The 14,050-nt window shown below is 34.7% G+C and overlaps 1 protein-coding gene across 10 annotated transcripts in view; it reads right to left on the reverse strand.

Annotated features, from left to right (window-relative positions):
- PTPRK (protein tyrosine phosphatase receptor type K) overlaps positions 1-14,050 on the reverse strand; it is a 549,193-nt gene that overhangs the window by 410,764 nt on the left and 124,379 nt on the right. For all 10 annotated transcript variants that reach the window (XM_029943969.1, XM_029943962.1, XM_029943968.1 and 7 more), the window contains exon 2: positions 8,027-8,149. In XM_029943969.1, coding sequence (XP_029799829.1) covers positions 8,027-8,149 — 123 coding nt within the window. The remainder of the gene's footprint in view (positions 1-8,026; positions 8,150-14,050) is intronic.

Below are 14,050 nucleotides of genomic sequence, written 5' to 3' on the forward strand. Positions count from 1 at the left end.
TGAATAGTCAAATGTGACAATCTACTTTCTTACCTAATTCACCATATCTTTAAGAATGGGCGGAAGGGAGAAAGTACAGAAATATGTAATTAACCTGATGAAATTTGTGGAATGGTTCTATTTAATTTAACCTCATCAGCTGCAAGAAGTAGTCAGCATATCTCTTTAATCTATGTCCCTACGTGAGGAGTTCATGATGATGCTGGCATTTCTAAGTGTCATGGACTCTGTATATATAAAACATTCCCTTTTTATTGAGAGATATTTCCCAATCAACAAGTTCCTCTTTGAGGGCAGGGTGAGATAGCTGTCATCATACAGGACTCTCAGCAGAAGTTAAGTTTGAGAACTGACAATCTTCCAGTATTTTAAAAGCATCTTTTTATGTAACGACCATTAAGTCTCTAAGCATAGCTCTGTATTTTTCATAATATCCATGATATGAGATAGTTCACATGACATATTTTTAAATAATCTCTAATTTAATCATTTTTGGGGGGGCATCATTTTCCCCCGGCATTATTCTTGTGTTTGAACAATAATAAGCTTTTAAACTGAGTCTGCCTATGAGCATTCCTCAGCCATCATGAGGCAGGTTTATTTTTGGTGACGGAGAGTACAAGGTCATTCCTATCTATACTTTGGGTCTCACTCCTCCCAAGGAAAAGTGATTTTGTTTCTTTGGACTATGTATTGATTTTAAGATACACATTAAAGGTACCTGTATAGTCTTTGAAACTACTCTATATTCTTATCCCTAATTCATTTAGGAGGTTGAACCTTCTCTGGCCCTGACACCAGAATTATTTTTTTTCTTTTCTTTTTTTAATACTAGCCTGTTTTTTTCCACTGAGATATATTGGGACACATCTAACTTAGATACATTATGTACCTGAAATATCAGGAAAATATTCCCGTCTCAGCATGCCATTTCTGTCCCCAGTAATTTAGACATTCTTCATGCTGCACTTATGTCCACAAGGGTAATAGTCCTTACATTAAAAACCAGCCTTCAAGAAGCGTTTCACCCTTCCCATTACTGCCTTTCCCTCTCTGACCCTGCACTGCCTCCAACTCCCACTGTTTTTAATAAGCAACTCAAATGTGGTAAACTATCTTCTCTGTGCTGAGGGCAAAGCACCAACAGATACAAGATAACATGGTTTGGAAGAACACACTGAAATAAGCCCATAATTCTAGTCCTAAAATACCCCATTGCAAACAAAGCCTTAAAATTATTTTCAAACCCTAAACTTTAGTCTGGTTCCTTTAGTCATGAAGTTTTCTTCTGCCATACCTTCTCTAATGAGACAGCAGATAATAGATGTGGTTCTAAAGGTCTGCTTTAGACAGACATGAGGCAACCGTTCATCAAATAACTAAAAATAACATACAGGTAAACCACAGAAGGGACAAAGTATCTCCCTAGGGGATGAGAGTATCATGTAGGAAACTTGGAAGCCTAGTGGCAATTCCAAACAAGTCTCCATTTCCTACAAAGATTAAGAGACAGTCACTTAAAACTTTTAAATTTTGAAAAGAAAGAATATTGTAGATGAAGCAGTAGGAAATCAAAATAGATACGTCATTATATAATGGCTTTAAATGTCCATGAGCAACTGAAGGAAATGTGTCATCAACGCTACAATTATGAAGGAGGGTGGTACTGTCACAAGAGTACCTTTGTTATTAGACCGAGGAACCAAAGTTTAAATCCCGCCCCTGGGATTTACTCACTCTACTTAACTCTAAAATGTCACTAATTTTGTAGGCTTCGTGTGAGGATTAAGAAAATATATCATGTCCCCGGTATAGTAAAAACCCAGTAAGCCCCCACTAAGCCATAGCTAATGGTAGTAAATATCATCATCTCAGAGATGCTTATCTAAAAAGTGCTGAGTGTGCCCCAACCTGTGGTTTTCAAAGTGTCTATGGGAGGCTTATAGCTCTAAGTGGTTTTCACAGAAGCCATCATGACAGAGCCGGGGTGGCGGAGAAGAAAGGGATAAGGGTAGGGATGTAGAGTACAAAGCAAACAAATTCTAGGACCATTAGCTCCTTGTGGTTGATTTTACATATCTGAGCACTGGGAAATATTATTTTCAAAAAAAGAATTCTGTCATTTAAAAAAAAATGAAAATCATTGAATAATGCCATGGCCTTACAGCTTTGAACTTGTAGGATTTTCAGGCTCTGTCACCATCTTAGAATCTAATACCTATATCCGATTTAGAAGTTTTCCCATCTGCGTAAATGAACTGATGCTAAGCTGTTATCTTACTCTTCCCCACTCTCTTGTCCTTGTCTCTCTGCCCTGCATCTCCCCTCTACTACCCATGTCTCAATTCCCTTGAGGACAGCCACAGAGCTTCACACACACACACACACACACACACACACACACACACACACACCATTAGTCATATTAAGAGACACTAATAAGTAAATGACAAAATGAAAACAAACCAATACTTTGTCCTGATTTTCTCTCTTCCTCTAACACAAACAGAACCAGTCATAATACTACAATGTAATATCTCTACTTACACACACACATAACATTATTCTACCATCTCTACCATGTTCTGACTCTGGTAAATTTACTGTCAAATACTTCTGTTCATTCAGATGTGAGATTTTGGCAGTTGTGACCTTTTAGAAACATGTGTCTTGTTATCAATTGTCTATAATAGAGTGAGGAAAATATTAGGGAAGGTGATCCACTCATTTTAATGAGTAATTAAGGTTCCCAGATAAATAGACTATAGGTTAGAAATGGTAAGTCAATGCAAAAAACTCCCTTGAAATTTCTCTTCAGGTATGTTAAAATGCAACACTGCATACATAATACTGTTTAGTAAATTACAACTATAAGTCTTCTGTTATAAAACTGAGAGACTATCATCTTAACATAGCTGAAATTGTATTACCTATAAAATGTTATCATATGAATCAAATTGTGGAACCCAATGTTTTATTTGATTTTTAACTGCATCACACTATCAGAAGAAAGCCAGGCACAAAATCATGTGACCCATGCATATTCCCTTTTGAATACACAAACACATTTTGTCTCTCCAAATAAATATTTGGAGAAGGCAAGATTTATTTTAACAATCTGGCTAATAATTCACGTTTAAATGCTGAGATTTTTAAAAAAAGGATACACAGTTCTAAATGTAACAGCATTGTTCATTCCTCATCCTTCTCTGTGGAATGCATTTGTTCACATTTTAGTTTAGGGTGTTGACAAGGGGGCAGAACTGAAATCTAGTAGGCTCTTAAACTACTGAGTCACACACTTCACTAGGTACTATAACAAAACAGAAATGGTTTCTTACTTCACTCTTCAAAATAATTTAATGACAGAGGGCTTTTATTTTCCACCATACACATAGTGCATGAGCATTTTATAGAAGGAAGTATAGGGATTTACATTATTATTAGTGAAAAGCACCAAATTGAAGGTGAGATATGATGTGGTCATAATTTGAAATACTATCAAATGGGTTCTCTAAAGACTCTAAACTAAACTTCAATTAATCATTTTACAAAAAGCTGTTAAATTTTAAAAAGCAGTTATAAATACAATAAAAGTATTGAGATGTCGATCATGATACCTATCCTCAGATCTAGGACAGGACGTACTATAAAATGGTCAAATGAGTTTGTTCCATGAGGTCATAAGCATTAAAAAAAATCTGACAAACAAGGTCACAGACACAGATGTAATCTGAAATCAAAGAATAATCACAGAGTTCCATGCAACATCTCTCATTCTCATTCCAGGGTTCTGAGGAGGAAAGATTGGGATTAATTTGACATGCAAATGACAAGAGAGAGAGACAGAGAGAGAGAAATCCTAAAGACAACTACTTCTTGGTAGTCTTAATAACATTTAAAATTATATTTGAAATAAACAGGTAAAAGTATTTTAAAGGCAAAAACCAAATATTAACAATTATGTAAAGTCTTCTAATTACATTAAAATATGAACTGAATGTAATGTTCAAGATATGGGGTATTTCTTTATTCAATTACATTTTTAGCAGGAGAAAGAGAAACCTTTTTGTTTAATATTTGATCAAAGTACTTAAAACCACATTATGTCACTAAACACCTTTGCCTTAAGTAAAATGAAATAGCATCTTGCGCAAAGATGAAAACAGTTTATGTTTATGAAGGACATACAGCGTAGCAGAGAGAATGTCATATACAAAGATGACCCTAGAATAGGAATAGCTACAGGTGAAATAGGTACAAAGTACAGTGGAAAAAAATATTTGGATGTGAGGATAGAAGAAATAGAAGAGTTCCAAGCCAATGAGAAAAATCTTCCCAATGCAGATGGGACCTGAGTGGACAGTAAGAAGGGCTAAGAGTTTGGTGAGTGGATATGTAGACAGAGAACTGTCTAACCAGAGGGAAGAGAACTACAAAGGTTCAGAGATGCTCAAAGACCTTCGTATCTTTGAATGTTGGCGTGGGGATCCAGAATGGTGGGAGAGAGTTTGAGCCCATTTGAGATCTCCCCTATATATCTTTTCTTTTAATCTATAACATTTTAAATTATTAGTTCAGTTTTCCCATAGCATCCCTGTGAACGCTGGTTTTATTTTGCTTTATTTTTGTTAACTCTTATTAACAAATGAGATAGAGAAAAGTACAGAGCTCACAACTGTACAGCTTAGTGGTTTTTCAGTTTGAGCACAACTGTGAAAACACCATCCAAATGAAGAAACACAGTGTTTCCCATGCAGAAGCCCCTTCACGGCACCTTCCAGACACCAACAATCCCTCACCCCTGCTAGCCCCGCCTGCAAGTAAATAAAACCCTGACTTCCAACATCATCAATAGTTTTCCTATTTTTGAAATTTATATACATGAAATACAGGACATATTCTTTTATGTCTACTTACTTTCCCTCAAGATTATTGTTGTGAAAGTCACCCATATCATATATTGCAATAGTTCATTCATGTACATTGTCAAATAATGTTCCCTTTTATGAATGCATCCTCATAACTGCTTTTTAATCCCTTGTGCTGTTGACAGACATCTTTGCACTGTTCCAGTTTGGGACTGTTATCAGTACTGGGGCATTCCTGCACATGCTATTTGTAGCATATGTGTACTCAGTTCTGTTGGACTTTTCCCAAAAATGGATTTACTAGATCACTAGGTTGTATAAATTTATACTCTGACCAGTAGTACACGAGAGCTTCGCTTGCTCCACACTCTTACAGCCACTTGAAAGTTTGATGATCATCTTTCTGCTGAGAGTGTTGTTTTTCTCACTCTGGTTTTAATTCACATATTCTTGGTAACTGAGTTGGGAAGATACTCATATTTTCATATGATTTTTGGCCATTCACTTAATACTAAATGGCCTAAACTCATTCTTTTGCATGTTATTTTTAATGAACTGAACAGGCCCCCCAGCCACATCACTGTCAGCTGACAAAGGGAGTGTGGAGGCTAGGAACTGCTGAAGAAGATTTTAAGCAATTATTGGTAGCAATATGTCTTCAGGAAATAATTTTCTTTTTTCCTCTTTTCTTGTCTTCTACTCATCTTTACTCTTCTTTTATTCTAATCTATATGTCCACCCTATCTTTCTTCTTCCCTTCTGTTTCCAGCCCAAAAAGGTCAATAAGCAAAGCCAATTAAAAGTGTCCAAGTACTGTCCAGAGAGTTCAATAGATCAATAACAAGTTTGCACCTGACACCTAGCCTTCGTATTTGAAGCCTGCCCAAGTTTTGAGGGATTTTGTTTGTTTATTTTTTTATAAATGAAACAAGTCAGCATGCTGGACTATTTTAAAATAAAAGGATCATTCATAAAATCATAATAGGATAAATATAAATGTCTCCTATTTTATAACTTATGAATAACATTCAATGAGTATTTTAAAGAAAACTCAGAAGGAAAATGGAACAAAAAACAGATTTTATTGTAAAAAGAGGACAATAAAAGAATATACACAAGGATGGTTTATTTCACTTTCCCTAAAAACCAAATACAAGTCACATTCAGCAAAAATAAAGTAGTCATGACCTTTTTCCTCTTCTGCATGATTAATTACTTAATGTCCTATTAATTGGAAGATGTGGCTGAATTTCAAACACTTTCATTTTCTGCGCATATCATCCTGTACTGTAACCACCGATTAAGCTGTTCATCAAAGGTGAGCCAACAAGGTCATCGGAGCAGTATCTCTTCAGCTATTCATTATCCATCTTCAATGGCAATTAACAATGGTAACATTTCCATAAATCAACATCTTTCTGATTATTCTCTGATGATAAACAGTCAAAATGTGTGCATCTCAGCCCACCGCTTTTAATTTTATATTAAAAAAGAATTCTAAATATACCACAGAGAAAGTTCAAGTACAACCTTACAGGAGTTTCTTTAATAAAAATGTATGAAGAAAATAAGGTTATGTACTTTTCAAAGAAAAATATAAACCTACATACAAAGCTAAAGTAGTCTATTGACCACATAGGGGTCAAACATAAGAAGCAAAGGGTGTCGGCCACCTACTGCCAATTTCTCCCTCTGGCAAGAAAATTATGGCTCAGCTCAGCTCCAAAGATAACCATTTGCCTACTCAGCGATGAAAGGTGACGATGTAAAACAGAAAGTAGATTTAATTCACCTTACTCTCGGTACACACATTACAGTGTAGACCAGTAAAACTTTTGAATGGGTATAGTTACTATATTCTTTTCTAAACCATAATGTGGAAATGTAATTTTTAGATTTGGTTTTGTTGACTTTGTGTACCTGTGGTGTGTGGTTGTTTATTGTTGATGTATTTAACTTTTTGGCTTTTTAAACTATATTGGTTAGTAAATGCAGAAATGTTATTGATAAAATTTTCTTCCTTGGTTTACTTGTATTGACATTTTCATATCCAATATCTATGTCTAAACCGGTCATATCTAAAATTCACTCACTGTAGGAAGATCTTTCTCAATTTGTAGGAAATTAATTATAAAGTATTTTAAAAATAACATAATAAGGATACTGAAAATATGTGTTAAAACCTAAATTATTAGTAATAGGTAATTGGCCTACCAGTTACATAGGATTATATCTTATTACACAGCAAATTAATATATTACATTGTTAAACATTAGATGGCATATTATTATATATACATGATTATATATAATACATAGTGATAAACTACTTATTTCTAAATATTGAAAGGAAAATAGTTCATGCTTTTTACTATCATATTTTATTATTCCTGTTTACATTTTCAATTTTACAATTTATTAAGTTATTGCTAAACATATGTATACAGAGCTTGGAATTAACCCCAAGTTAATATGTAGAATTAAAGACAGATATATTAGTCTGGTAGTACTAATAAATGATAGTATTATAAAATGATATGTACATATTGCTACCTTATGCCAATGTGTTTTTCACAAGTAAGATAAAACACAACTCTGTCTTAACCAAAAGGAAGATGTATTGTTTCATGAAACCAGATATCAAGGGATATATTTTTGTTTCCTGCGTGACTCCCCAGAGCCACTACCATGCTCAAGACCAGAGTGACAATGAGGTAAGTCTTCTCTCCAAAAGAAATCCCTCCTTTCAATCTGATTTGACTAAACCTATATAATTTAACTGAGTAGGTACTACATGAGCTGATCTTCATATTAGATTATTTTTTAAAAATTTTGTTTGTTCTGCTTTTATGAGTTTTCCCTCTTGCTTTTGTTTCCACTTTGCTTTTGTATTAAATTGGGGAAAAAAACATACAAATACTTATATTTTTCCAGTCAGAGATAATAGCAAAGGTTCTGTGAGCATTCTTGAAGAATACAAGATTAGAGAAACTTACTGAGGAAAAGGCAAAGACAACAATAAGGCTCTCAGATGTGGTGAAGTAGCTGGCCCCCAATAGTTTACTATAACAAATGACTGTGTTACCCCCAAAATAAGAAAAAACTACATATTCCAAAGCCATTCACCCCACACTGGGTAAACAGAATGATTCTCACCTTGAGGCATTTCAGGTGGTAGATAATGAGGTTCTTGGGCACTAACATGTACCCATTCGAAGTCATCATATAGATCCTGGTGGTAATCACAGGCCGCTGGACCATCATCAAAAGTACAGCCACCTGAAAGAAGAGGAAAAAGATTACCGTTACATTCTACAGATTTGCTAAAAATTGAGAATGTGCCAGAGAAGGAAAGATTATATTGAAATATGTAAAATGGCACTCTTAATAATAAATGGTACTCCTGTTTTTGACTATTTTCATTAAATTTTCATATAGAATGAATTTCTATCAGTAGTTTCTGTTTGAATAAGAAACAAGTTTGAGCCTCAGAGATGGAAGGCTGAGGTGCAGATTTTAAAGAATAAAAAATAGTAGAAGTTACTTGTAAGTGAAGCTTTCCTGAAATATACAAACCACCTAAAATCTAAATAGATTTTAGCAACTTAAGTGAGGAGAAAAGGAGGAAGGGAAAGAGTCAAAATTGTCTTTTTTCATAATGCAAGTTCAAACAGGTGAAGTTAATATTTAAGTCTTACCAAATTCCTTCCTTTAAAAGAACACTTGAAATAGCAAATAAAACATATAAGCTTTTAGGTTCTAAAAGTGTTTGGGGTCAGTGGTACATTCTTCCATACTTTATCTAGATTACTTTCATAGAACTTATGACTTAGAAAAAGAGATAAAACTAAAACATAAAACTGATCAGATTAGTCTATCATGACTGTCACCACCGCCACTTTATTTAATAACCTTTTTTGTTTTTTTAATGGAGGTAGTCTTTCCCCTTTACATCAGTCATTTTTCTTGGATTTATTCCCAGGGGTAATTTTATGGTAGAAGTAGAATAATTACTTACTTCTGCTTCTCAACCTACATATACAAGCACACAAAACTCAACATACTTAGTTTATTCAATTCATGAAAATAAGAATTGGCCTGAATGTCTAATCTTGAAAGAAAATGGATTAGAACTAATGAAAATTCAGTAGTGAATTTAATGAGAAAAACCAATAACCTATCTCCTTTCAAGTAAGTTATTTGTTTAGTTTCCATGGGGATCTTTGTGAAAAAAAACTCAGTGAATTCCCTGACCAAACAGCAGACTACAGAGTGGTAAACTTCAGGACTATAAATAAATGCTTCTCTCCAAACACATTTTTCATCAAAAGGTTGTCAGTGTATCCATGAATAAAAATTGCATTACTCGCCATTGACAGAGACAAGCCAGAATCACAGGCAAAGAAGGCAAGATCAGAGATGTTCAGATGACATTATGGCCCTAATAACCTTTTTCGAAAGCAGAACATGTATATGGGCATCATGAATCATTCTTATGACTACATCAATCCTTTAAAATAACCAAACTTCAGCAGCTTGAAAGCTTAATAATGTCTTTTAAATAAGCCCAAAATAGCCTCTTCATACATGCTTTCATGGAAGATGATGTACTTCTTAATTTAAAATTAATCAATGAAGAAAGGTTGCTAGGAAATGCATCTTCACATAGCAAGGGGAAAGGTTTTTTTCAAAATATAATTTGCCATCGCAAACTCAAAATGACTCGCTGCTTTGTAACACATTGCCTTCAGGGCCCCTACTGCCCTGTATAATAGTGGGAGTGCCCTCTGTATATAATTCAAACTACCAGTGGAACCTAGGTTGGCTCATTTGGAAGACAAATGACCTTAATTGCTGCCCTTCATAGCCATTGTTAATTTTAGACTGCAGGATTCTGATTAGCAATAACCACTACAACTATCTGTACAAAAGAACTGGGTCAACCCCTACTATTTATTGTTGCCCATCACTGCCACATCATTCAAGAGCTTTGGAAATAGTTACTGGTCCACTTGACTTGAGTGATAAGAAAATTTTTAAAAGATGATTTTTTGTTTTACAGCTTACAGTAAATTCTAAATCTAAGAAATACCATATATCTATTTATTGAACATATGTCATATCAATAAATCATTTGTAAAAGATTTTTAAAATATTTTTGTAGAGTATTTTGTATTTGAAGGATAAGTGCTAACATAATATACTGAACTAGATGACAGGAAATTAAAAAACAAACAAACAAACAACTGTTCCTAACCTGGTGAAGGGTATAGTGGTATAGAAAGACATGGAGTGGAGGAAGGAGGGATACACACACACACACACACACACACACACACACACAGTGTGTTTGTTGTGTTTGTTATGAAGGATAATAACAGTATGACCAAGGTCACAAAGAACAAAAACAAATAAATTGGCTACCAATACCAAGATTGGTTTGGGAAGGCTTCATGGATTGAGGCCTATAAAGATGAGTAAAGATAATGTTGGGCCAGAATGGAGATGGGACTAGTTAGAGAAAAAGAAGGAGCAAAGGCATACGATCTAAAGAAACATGAGATATCGGGGGATCTCAACTATCCTCAACAATTTCTGTGTTATGAACATGAAAAGTATGTAGGGGTCAAGGAAAAAATAAACCTTAAGAGACTCTTAAATGCAGAGAACAGAGGGTTGCTGGAAGGGTATTGGGAGGTGGGATGGGCTAAATGGGTGAGGGTACTTAAGAGGGCGTTATATGTCATATGTAAGTGATGAATTGCTAAATTCTACTCCTGAAACCATGATTACACTATATGTTAACTAACTTTATTTAAATTAAACAAACAAACAAGCACTTTCTGGGCACTTGTTGGGATGAGCACTGGGTGTTATATGGAAACCAATCTGACAATAAATTATATTTAAAAAATAAAAATAGGGGCGCCTGGGTGGCTCAGTCAGTTAAGCATCTGGCTTCAGCTCAGGTCATGATCTCATGGTTCATGGGTTCGAGCCCCGCGTCAGGCTCTGTGCTGACAGCTCAGGGCCTGGAGCCTTGTCTCCCTCTCTCTCTGACCCTCCCCTGCTTGTGCTGTCTCTCTCTCTGTCTCTCAAAAAAAAATTTTTTTTAAATAAAGTAAAATAAAAAATAAAAATAATTAAATAAATATTACAAAGCTAAACATGAAAGATTTTAGATATAAAATGCTTAGATTTTATTCTGTAGTTGTATTAAAGCCATTAAATGATTTCATACAGGAGTAGGATAAAATTTAAGCCATGCTTAAAATAACAACAATAACAATACTAATAATAACTCCAGTAATCATGTAAAGTCTAAAGAGTAATGGAGGAAAATGGAGTTAAATGTTTGCTTCAACCTTTCAACAGATAGCATATACTATATCTTGAGGTAATCCCATTACAGACAATCCTATTTACCATTTAAGGCTCACTAGAAAGTCTTATAAACAAAGTCTTCTGATACACAGTCTTAAATACACTTGTTCCTAAGTTTAAGAGATGTTTATACATAGCATTACTATCTACTTAAAGGAGAAGTGTCTTAGCAAGTTTCTTATTCATAAAAACATTAACTCATGAATTGAACGTTTCTCTGAAGCTAGATGGCAAAACAAAAGGAGGAAGTACTTAAGTGAAGTTCAAGTTAGGCAGAGGGGATAAAAAATGAGCAAGGAAACAGCTTATGTTTCAGTTGTTGAATTTGCCACCAGTAACATGACTACAATGAGTATCTGAAAATCATGTTAGAGAAACAGGCAGCCTCAAGTTCCTTGACCCTTGGAGTAAAACTACTTCTGAAGTGCCATTTCACAGATTGCCAATTCCTCTATATCGATCAGTCAGCTAAGGGACAGACAGATGACTACAAAGTCCTGCGTCCACAACAGCAACCCACTGACGGGCCTTTGCAAACTGTTCACCTGAAGATAAAAATCAAGCTTATTTGGATTTGCCTGAATGTCTTTCCACTCCTCAGCTGCTCTCTGAATAGACTGGTACTAAGAAACATTAGTATCCCAACCCCAAAACTATCCTGCCTAAACATCCAACATATAGATTCTTGAGTGTTTCTTTAAATAGATGGTGGTAAACTCCAAGAGAGAACATGGAAATAGAGAACCTTTCTGTGGAATCATGAAAGAAAAAATACTGAACTCAAATCCTTCCTGATGTCAAACTTTTCAATAAAACCCAGTGCTGGGTTCATCTAGGACAAAGTTAAATCGGTGAAAAATAAAGGCAGTAGAGCCCTGGACAGCTCTTAACATTTTGTAAAAGACATTCTTTTATTATTTTTAATTTTATTTAGATCCAGGTTGTTAACATATAGTGTAATAATGGTTTCAGGGGTAGAATCTAGTGATTTATCACTTACACATAACGCCCAGTGCTCATCCTAACAAGTGCCCTCCTTAATGCCCATAATCAATTTAGCCCATCCCCCCACACACTTCCCTTCCAGCAACTCTCAGTTTGATCTCTGTATTGAAGAGAATTGTTTTAAAATATATTATACTAGTATCTTCCACATTCTCTCCTCCAGGGCACCCAAACAGTCATAATTTTCTCACTGAGTAAAATAGTAAGAAACATAGAGAATTTCTTTCATAGGCTCTTTACTATATATGTGTATATAAAGAACAAGCTTCATTTAGTTAAAGACACAGATTCTTTTTCTTTTTATTTTCTCAAATAGTTTGGAATATACAAGGTTGCTCTGTTTACAGAGAGAGCATGAGTGGGGATAGGGGCAGAGGGAGAGAGGGAGAGGGGAGGAGGGCAGGTGAGGAGAAGGGAGAAAGGGGGAGGGAGAGAGAGAGAGAGAGAGAGAGAGAGAGATGGAGAGAGAGAAGCTTAAGCAGTCTCCATGCTGAGCCCCATACAGAGCTCGATCTAAATGCATGACCTGAGCTGAAAACAAGAGTTGCATGTTTAACCAACTGAGTCACCCCAGCAGCCCAGAATACACCCCGGCACCCCAGAATACCTCAAGATTAAAAAAAAAAGTCCTGAACAAAATATGATGCCAAATACAATATCCTTAGTACAGTTGTTTTATGATCTTCAAAAATGGACATACTAATCTTTTCCAGTTGTGAATTAAGCTGAGTTCACAAATTTGTTCATGTAAGTGATCATCAACTTTGGAATGATCTTTCTTCCATTAAGAACACAAATAAGGATTAATTCATGTCACCTGAGGATACATGCAATAGTGAATTAAACTCTGAATAGATCATCTTTATCTATGCTAATCAGAAACCATTATAGAAGTTTACTGGTATTATCCCCAAAACTTATTACCAAAAAAAGTCAATACATTTTCCAAAAAAATTCAAAAGCATAAAAAAGGAACTTATTACTAAATATCTTAAATGTAATGCCACTTATAATCTAAATCAATAAGCCTATTCCCAGAAAAACAGATTATTAGAAAAAGGGCAAAAAAATGATGCTTTTATATAAAGTTCATATTTCCTCTGAAATCTACTGAGATATCTTAATAGGTCTTTTTTCATTCTTTCTTTCAACTCTACACTTCTGGGAATACTGAAGGTACAAAATAAGAATTGACAATGCCAGGGTCAATGTTCAGGTATTTTACATCTACAAAATAAGCAATGTTTTTTTTTTCTCAATTTAAGTACTGAAATTCAAATAAAAAAATCAAAATAGATGCAAAGTGCGAATGTCTTTGAGGTCATAAGAATGAGCCATCCGTCATAATATATTACTCTGGATCAATACTTAAGATGATCTACTGAAGAAAAGTGAGAAAATTTATGAATTAGAGTTCCTTAAATGATGGTCACTTCAGATTTAAAAAAAAAAAAGCCTTCTGTCCTGCTGGTAACTAATTAGTATGTGAAAATATTCAAGCCTAGCTCCTTTATAAGAGAAAAGAACATGAAACACATTTGTGGAGACCCAAACCCATCATTTATTGATGGATACAAATGGCTCTTCCTGATGAGACAAGAGCTCATTACAAACACACCCATAAATTATCTAATTGTTCATCCCTGAAGTTCCATTTCCAGCCAAGAATATATGTTTAATATATATAATCCCACATTATTTAGCTTGTAAAACTTGTATTCAAGTTGTCTGTAATTCAAAGCGAATGCTATCCTCCATCTGACTGAGTAATCTTCCTTTAATAAGACTGAA

This window comes from Suricata suricatta, chromosome 7 (genome assembly GCF_006229205.1).
Source record: "Suricata suricatta isolate VVHF042 chromosome 7, meerkat_22Aug2017_6uvM2_HiC, whole genome shotgun sequence".
In the NCBI taxonomy this organism is placed as follows: domain Eukaryota; kingdom Metazoa; phylum Chordata; class Mammalia; order Carnivora; family Herpestidae; genus Suricata; species Suricata suricatta.